Source organism: Taudactylus pleione, unplaced genomic scaffold (assembly GCF_031769625.1).
Source record: "Taudactylus pleione unplaced genomic scaffold, aTauple2 ptg000106l, whole genome shotgun sequence".
NCBI lineage: Eukaryota > Metazoa > Chordata > Amphibia > Anura > Myobatrachidae > Taudactylus > Taudactylus pleione.
This window is the reverse complement of record NW_028284508.1, coordinates 1,788,203-1,797,500: the sequence shown is the minus strand read 5'-3', so window position 1 is coordinate 1,797,500 and position 9,298 is coordinate 1,788,203. Positions and strand designations below refer to the sequence as shown.

At 42.7% G+C, this 9,298-nt stretch overlaps 1 protein-coding gene across 1 annotated transcript in view; it reads right to left on the bottom strand.

Moving 5' to 3' along the window:
• The window catches only part of EDC4 (enhancer of mRNA decapping 4), a 516,382-nt gene that overhangs the window by 331,963 nt on the left and 175,121 nt on the right, over positions 1-9,298 (bottom strand). Inside the window, exon 10 of the mRNA XM_088470908.1 lies at positions 8,628-8,723. Coding sequence (XP_088327034.1) covers positions 8,628-8,723 — 96 coding nt within the window. The remainder of the gene's footprint in view (positions 1-8,627; positions 8,724-9,298) is intronic.

Below are 9,298 nucleotides of genomic sequence, written 5' to 3'. Positions count from 1 at the left end.
GCTGCGAGTGTAGAGGGACCCTCCGATATAGGCGGCTGCGGGTAGATTAGCTTCCCGCAGCCGCCCAGTGGGCATTTCTGACTGGTCGTATCAGGTAAAGTCCAGTTTGTTATATTTGTATCTGATACAACCATACCAGGCAAGTGTTAATAAAGGCTGAATCGAAAAATGCTTTATTTCTCATAGAGAATTCCAGGGTTGGTTGGGGGGAAGGAGGGGGGAGTAGGCTGGCATGGTGTTTAAGGAGCTACACCTCAGAAGCTATAGGAGGTACTGACCTGAAATTTGGCAAGGACAATCAAAACTGTCGCTCGGTGCTGCATGCCAAATTTCAGTGTAGAAACATAAAAAAGTAGAGGTATGGTAAGAGTTTACCCTCGTTATATCTTTTTCTACGAGGTCCATAGAGTGATCTTGGGGCTATAGGTGATGCAGAGTCATCCGGGCACCATACGCAGTACATTCTTCTCCCAGGATGCAACGGGTCTCCCCCTATACCCCGCCCAAAGGCCGGAGGCTCCTCAATTACGTAGCAAGCCAAAGACCAGAGGAGGATGAAAGAGAGAAGACAGTCTGCAACACACTAGAATCACATTCTCACAAAGAAGGAGACTGAAAACGGAAGACCAAAGCAAAGCCCAACTGAAGCACAGGTGCGTCAAAGAGGGTGCCCTGTGGACCTTGTAGAAAAAGAGATAACAAGGGTAAGTTTTACTTGAGGATCCATAGAAGGTCCACAGGGTGACCTTGGGGATTCCCAAAGCAGTATCCTCAGTGGCAGGGACGCTCCTGTGCAGAAAGGAGAATCTGCCGCCCGAAGGAAGCATCCTGTGTGGCAAAGATATCAAAAGAGTAATACCTCAAAAAAGGTCTCAATAGAAGACCACGTGGCCGCCTTACAAAGCTGTACAGCTGAGGCACCACTACGAGCTGCCCACGAAAAGCCCACAGACCGAGTAGAATGAGCAGTAACAGAGGGCATGACTGGAAGGCCCTCATGAATGTAAGCCTCAGAGATAGTCTTTTGAAGCCATCTAGCCAAAGTTTGTTTATTGGCTGGTCATCCTCTCTTGTGGAAACCATAAAGAACAGACAAGGAGTCCAATTTCTGAAGTTAACTGGTACGATAAACATAAACTTGAGGGCATGTACCACATCTAATGAGGCCACCCCTGCCGAGAGGTCTGGAGAATTAAAGGCCGGCACAATAATTTCTTCATTAATGTGGAAACTAGAGACCACCGTAGGAAGGCACCCAGGACGAGTTCGAACCACTTCCCTGTCCCTGTGAACAACGAGAAATGGTGAGAGCCCCCAAATCAGAAACTCTTCTGGCGGAAGCAATGGCAAGAAGAAAAACAAAGTCTTGGCAGTAAGCCAATTGGGATCCACTGAGCCCAGTGGTTCAAAGGGAGGACCCTAAAGACAACAGCCAAATCCCAAGATGCTACAGGAGGGACAAAGGGGAGGCTGGATACGAAGGATCTCCTGCAGAAAGGTGCGGATATCAGGAAGAAGAGCAATCCTTCGCTGGAAGCGCACTGAAAGGGCCGAGATATGGATCGTCAGTGTAGCAAGACGGAGACCAAGGTCTAAGCCGCTTGCAGGAAAGCCAACACTCTGGGTATCCTAAAAACCTGGTGGTGATAACTTTTTGGACGACACCATTCAAAATAGGTATGCCACACCCTGTGGTAAACTCGAGCAGAAGCAGGTTTACCTGCTCTGAGCATGGTTTTAACCAAAGAGCCGGAAAAACCCTTTGACCTTAAGAGAGAAGTCTCAAGAGCCACGCCGTCAAAGACAGACGACCCAGATCTGGTTAGAGGCAAGGACCCTGAGACAACGGGAACGGACGTTGAAGCAACAGCCACGGAGGGTCGATGTAGAGATTCCGAAGATCTGAGTACCACAGACGTCAGGGGCCACCAGGAGGACAGTGTCTCCCTCTTGTTTGAACTTCCGAATTACTCGAGGTAGAAGGGAGATTGGAGAAAACTGGTACTCACACTGAAAAGTCAACTTGACTGACAGAGCGTCCACCAAGAGAGCACTGGCATCTCTTGCCCTGAACCCGTACTGAGGCAGCTTCTGATTTAATAAGGAGGCCATGAAGTCCACGTCTGGAAGGTCGCACCTGTCCACTAGGAGAAGAAACACTTCTTGGTGAAGAGACCATTCCCCTGGATGCACGTCGTGATGGCTGAGGAAGTCAGTTTCCCAATTCAGCACACCTGGAATGAACACCACCGATATGGCTGGTAGATAGCCTTCCGCACATGTCAGAATGTGTGACACCTCTGTCATTGCCGCCTGACTTAGAGTTCCTCCTTGATGGTTTAGGTAAGCTACAGTCGTGGCGTTGTCTGACTGCACTAGCACAGGCTTTCCGTGAAGCAGAAGCCTGGCTTGTTGTAGGACCCTGAGGACTGCAAGAAGTTCCAATATGTTGATTGGAAGCGCAGATTCCTCTACGGTCCACCTTCCCTGAAAGGAGTGTGGACCTGTCACTACGCCCCAACCCCAAAGACTGGCATCCGTCGTCAGAAGGACCTAGTCCTAGATCCAAACGGGACGCCCCCTGGTGAGGTGGATTGTCTGTAGTCGCCATGTCAGAGATAGGCGTACCTCCAGAGAGAGCACCATCATTTGAGTCCGTATATGATGGGGAAATCTGTCCCTCTTGGAGAGGATTGATTGTTGCAGAGCCCGGGAATGAAACTGGGCATACTCAACCATGTCAAATGTCGACACCATGGATCCCAGTAACTGTATTGCTGAAAGGACTGACACACTGCGATTGTGAAGGCACCTGCATACACGCATCTGCAAAGTGGAGATCTTTTCTACTGTCAGAAAAATCCTTTGCTGTAGTGAATCCAACAGGGCTCCCAGATGGAGCATCCTTTGGGGCGGAATCAGTGAGGACATTTTCCAATTTATCAACCACCCGTGTACCTGGAGCACAAATATCGTTAGCTGCAGGTAGTGGTGGTGGTGAAGTACCTCCGAGGACCCTGCTAGTAGCAAGAGGTCGTCCAGGTATGGTAACAGGTGGATCCCCTGCATCCGCAGGTGGGCTGCCATTACCCCCATGACCTTTGTAAACACCCGAGGTGCAGTTGTAAGGCCAAACGGCACAACCTGAAACTGGAAATGTTGTTGTGACACAGCAAACCTGAGAAAACATTGGTGATCTGAAACAATCGGAATATGCAGGTATGCATCCTGAATATCCAGGGATACCATAAAATCCCTAGGTTCCATAGCCAGTATAACTGAGCGTAGGGTTTTCATCCTGAACCTGGGCACCCTGAGGTATTAGTTCCTGATATTGACAATAGAACAGTAAGCACAGTTTTGTTTCTGGACTAGAAAAAGGCTGGAATACTAACCCGTTCCCCTTTCGGACAATGGGACCGGTACAATGACTGCTGCCTGCAGCATGGATTGTACCAATTCTTGAATAGCTAAAGCCTTGTCCGAGCTGTGCAAAAGAATTGATGGGGAGGCCTTCTGTGGAAGGAGAGGACATACCCCAGAGAGACCACTTCCTTCACCCAGGACACTGACACCAGTGCTGGGCGAACTGAAGTCGGCCTCCCACCCTGGGGTCCCCCAGGAGGAGGCCCGTCCCATCAAGTGGAGGGCTTGTCATCAGGCTTGGCAGCTGGACGCATGGTACTCCAGGGCTGCTTCTTAGGCCTAGCCGATTATTTGGTGGTGGATGGCCTGGGAAAGGACTGGGGCCCAATAGGTCTGAAAGGAGGGAGTCCGAGTCCCCGAAGAGGCTGGAGCAGAAGGCAAACAAGCCGGCATAGCTGCTGCTAAGGTATTCACAATTATACGTTATTTCCTATAATTTTCTCCTACTGTCTTCATGATTAAACCCTGCTTAGACTTGCCAGCATTGTATATGTGTGTGTATGTATGTGTATATATATATATATATATATATATATATATACACATACATATATACATACATACACACACATACACATATATATATATATATATATAAATAAAACAAAAAGGTGATAGAACAAGCGCCTTATGGTGTAGTAATTGATGGGAATTAATTATATAAATAGTAAGGTAATCAAATATGCGTACCCCAAATGTCGTGAGAACAATCACGTAATCAGTATCTTTTAAGTCTTCATTCAATAGTCCCATGTTCAAAGGGTCTATTGAATGAAGACTTAAAAGATACTGACTACGTGATTGCTCTTACGACATTTGGGGTACGCATATTTGATTACCTTACTATTTATATAATTAATTCCCATCAATTACTACACCATAAGGCGCTTGTTCTCTCACCTTTTTGTTTTCCATAAATTACCTATGACCTTATGAACAACGGTCTACTGGAGAGTTGAAGGCTGCCACTGCTACAACAGGAGGTGTATTGTAAAAGGAACATTTTACATATAAAATCCGGATCACTGATATCAACGAGGGAGTGTGGCGCCATTTTTAGTACCATGCTAAATGCTGAATGCTGAAGAAGTCAACGGACGAAACGCGTTGGGACCTTACTATTTGCCCTTGAGACTTACATCCAGACCCTCTCAAATCCATTTTTTCAGATAAGCTAAAACTCTTCTTTTACCTCTGAAATTGATTTTATTTTTTATCGCTTATTTATTGCCTCTGGTGGTCACTCCTGATTAGGAACCAGAGTGTCTATTTTTATTGTGTACATTTTATTTTTGTCAAATTCTATTAAATTTATTTTTATGCTATTAGCCTTCTCTTTTCACTGTATTGGTTTATGCTGTTAAAAGCAAATATATTGCACTAAGCACTTCATTTGTTTAGGCTGCTTGAAGCACAAAGCACTTTATGATTTTAATTCTTTGCTCAGGTTGATTTTTAAGCACGTTTGCACTTAGCACTTTGTATATATTTATTTATATCACTATGCATTACTAGCAGGTTGGTCGCCCACAGTCAATAAACTCCCTTTCTTAATATATATATATATATAGATAAATCTGTTATTAAGCTATCCACATAAGACTCCATCTTGTCACGAGATGGTGTGTTGCTTTAAGTATTCATAGCTTTAAATGTGTAATATTGCACAAAGACTGATTTCTGCTGAGCTATGAGCTGAAGAACCTTGAATGTATAAACATGCAGATAGTGTTATGACTAAGACTGTGTATCCTTACCCCCCTAACACTCCCACATGTACAAATAACAATGACTCCTATAGTGAGATATAATGTGTGAAAATTCTGATATGTTGCTAATATGAGAACGCTGCTTTATATTATTGTACATCATGCAAATACAGCCAGAAAGAATCTTGGTGGTTATGCTGTCTCCTGAGATCTCAGTAATGCAAGGGTCTGAAATACACTAATGAGCTTGGGCTGGTGATTAATTACAGAAGACCGGTTCTGATCTATCAACATAAATATATATATTGTGTGTGTGTATATATATATATATATATATATATATATATATATATATATATATACACATATACATACACACACACATATATATATATATTCTCTCTCTCTACTGGAACAGTATCCATTATATTAGAGAGGAGCATTGTGGCTCCAGATAATTTTATCTAAATAAATACTGAATTTAAGTTAACTCTTTAAGCATGTGTGCAATGTACTAATAAATAGGGGGTTATATCAGTCACCCTACATCTACCACATGTTCACCAGAGCTCACTATCACACAACCATCAAGGTAAGTGCAGGCACATACCTATATTTTTTGTCTAATCAATAAGGAGACTTGGATTATCTCCTAGTGCCTGCAGCTAGCGTTATCCATTCCCAAGAGTTAGCAAAGGTTCTACATCAGCTTTATAGAACAAGAATAAGACAGTGCAGAGACAGAGCCCTGTTTAGACTGAGGTAACCCAAGTGGAATTCGAAATAAATAAATATACCTATATGTACATATAACCTGCCCTAAGTTCACAGTGGCAATATGCAGGAAACCCATTCTTTATATATTTATGTATCGCAAACAAAAACACAGCAGCTGAAAAAAAAATCTAAACACATGTATCCTCCGGGAACACCTGTGAATATATTCTGTCCAAGATCACAGTGGAAAAGTGTAGGCGTATTCTCAGAAACAAAACACAGCAGTTGAAATGAAAAGAAAAATCTGATCCCAATAACAGAGTGCTATATAAACAGCCTGTATATGACAAACAGTATCCCTTTGATACAGTAAGTCACACCCAATCCACCCCCCCCCACTCCTCCCCCATAGCCCACAACTCCTCAAACAAGCCCTTCCATCTACTGGGGCCCACTCTGCCTGCCTGAGCCCTGTAAACAGAAGCTGTGGCGAAATCAAAAAAATTAAATAAGGCTAACTAAGGAGCACTAGGAAAGAACTGAGGTTTCAGGAAAGTGGGAGGGGTTAAGTGTATGTGTGTGGGGGGGAGGGGGCAGAGCCAATCAGATTAACTCTCTAGTGCCTATAGTGAATCAGTATTTAAAGAAAAAAATAATCATACAGTACTGTTCCTCAAGAGCAGCTATAATAAACCAAAAAAGTGGCTGGGGCTTCCTGATATTTTATAGTGTTGATATATCATTAAAGTAAACTGGAACTGCTGTGCTCAGTCATTTCAATAAATGTTTTATCTGCTTCTACCTGGTCTGCTATCCAAAAGGGACATCCTAATAGCATCACTTAGGACAGGTGATGGAATGACGGGGTTCCCTTTTTTATACGGAAGCGCCTCTAAGATAAATGCAAAATGCTCAAGTTGAATACTGTGTTCAGAGTATCACAAGCAGGTGGTCTTAATCGATTAAACTGAGGTCCACAGACATGTTTTAATGAAAAAAAGCACAATAAAAAGTCTGATATTAGAGAAATATAAAAATTTGTTTTGGCAGTTAAAAAGTAAAGCCTTGTATATTTGTGCCGTGCTATTTAAAGGTACAACTAGTGGACATTCAGAAGGTCGACAGTTTCTAAACATCAACTAGTTACACCACACCCTCGGAATAGGATGATATAAATATTTAAGGCTTTACCTTTACTGCTAAAAAAACAAAAAAAACAACGATATGTCAACATCCTGGTGCTGACATTTTAAATTATGACATTCTGATTCTGTGTATTAACATAATGGTTGTCGACTTAATGTCCATGTCAACATCCTGAATGTCGACCACATGACCAGATACACTAATTAAAATAGCAAACATACTGTTGCAAGGTTTCCTTTGTCCATGTCAGAAAAGATACACAGATGTCTCCTCACTCGTCTTTGCTGCAGTCACTGTGAGACTCTGGTAGCGCCGGGCATCTTTTTTAACCCTTGTTTGACAAAAATTAGTCTAAGGCCCGAATGCAATAACAGGCGAAAAGTCGGACAGGTTTCGCCTGTCCGACTTCCCGCCTCATTTGCCTGTTTCAGAGGCAAATTCATTCTATGCACATCTCCACTTTTCGCCTAATTCAATTCCAAAACAGGCGAAAATGGAAAGCGACGAATGCGGAACAGGCGAAAAGTACTGAAAGAATTGGTGGAAATCAGTCTGTACCCCAGAAAAAGATGCACTAACATAGGAAATCAATACAGATGTGTACTATTAGCCCGTATAAAAAAAATGTAGGTACTTAAGTTGTGTAAATTGCTTGCCATTAGCGTCTTTGTAAAAGTGGTGAAGAATGGTATAAAGCAGTATTTTGGTTGAAAATAAGCAGTCCAGTCAAATTTGGGGTACTTGAAAATAGGAGCTAGCATATTTTTGTGTCTCTAAAGTGAACTTTTAAAAAACACGAAAAATCCACCTGCTGCATGCACCTACAATCCCAAAAACACCTGACCCATCCTTGCAGCCCCCCCAAGAAGCCCATTTTGCTAGTTTTTATGTTTGTCCCCCCACTTTTTACTTTCTCGCCCCCAAAATGAAAGTACTATTTTGGGGTGTTCTAAGGTATTTTTAAATATTTTTTTTGCTGATTTGTCTTTTTTTTTTTGGGTGGTGGGGGGGGGGGGTTCTGCATCAATTCCCCACATTTGTACCCCAAAACATAGATTTTGCACTTTTTTCCTCCTGCCATTTAGTGGAGACACTTTGCCAACTGTGCACTGAGTTTCCGCTTACACGAATTGATCCCGGAATTGAATTTGGAGATAAGACGCAAACAGGCCAAAAGCTGCAATAGGCAGAACTTTTGCTGATTTCACATTTTTGTGTCTAATTGAATACGGACCTAAATTGCAATGTGATATGACTAGGATGCACTAGAAGAATGTGCTGATGAATTTGATATGTGACACTTGCATATCTGCTTGCAACTGAGTGTCTCAATCAGTACGCGAGGTGCTACAATGCAGCGGCCACAGCTTTTATCCATGCCAAGTTCCATTTACAGTCTCAGTCGCACACAGATAAACAAGTGTCACATTTCAAATAAATCAGCACTGTCTCCTGGTGCATCCTATTTGCATTGCGAATTAGACACATTTGTGGCAATAAAGAGACACCTGACACTAGCAGAGTTGACGGCTCACTCATGTAAGGCATATCGCGCTGCATGGCGTATTGAGGCTAGATAAGCAAGGACACATCTGTATGATGGGATAGATGACAATTAACATGTCTCACCGGATTGTTTGTAGGCATGTCCAGGAAACGGTGCACCACATTTTAAGTTGTCTGTTCTGATCTGCCCCTGTGATCAGGAACCTCCAAAAAGGAACACTAAAGAGCAAAACAAGATAATATTATTAAAAATAATAATGCACTCTTCATATCTTATTATCAGTGTTGCTGGACTGGTGTTTGGTTAGAGCTTACAGTGGGTGTCTTGGGCAGTTTGTTCTCATACAAAGAATGCTTCCCAATGCCCAGCAATCACTGAACATTTCAATATATTGGATAAAACGTAAAATAAATAGCAGCAAGTTCCCTCCCTTAATTGTCATGCAGCCTGGGATGGTTTCTACTACAGCGAAAACTAGTCCTAGATTGACAACACAAATATTTGTTAACACAATGAAACTTGTAAAAGTAAACATCACACAATTTAAAAAAAAAGTTTAAGTTATGAAATGAATACCTTGATGAAACCTTTTTCACCACTTTATTAAATATCAAATTATTTTTGATCTGATATCGTTCACATACTGATGTGTCCTCATACACCAAGCCTCAATGCACCATACGGGGCGAGACACCTGGCACAAATGAGCCGTGTTGAGCGGTGTACCGTCTTATTCGCACTGAAGACAAAGCAAACCACCACCCAATCTCCAGAGTTCGCAAATACGCGCTGT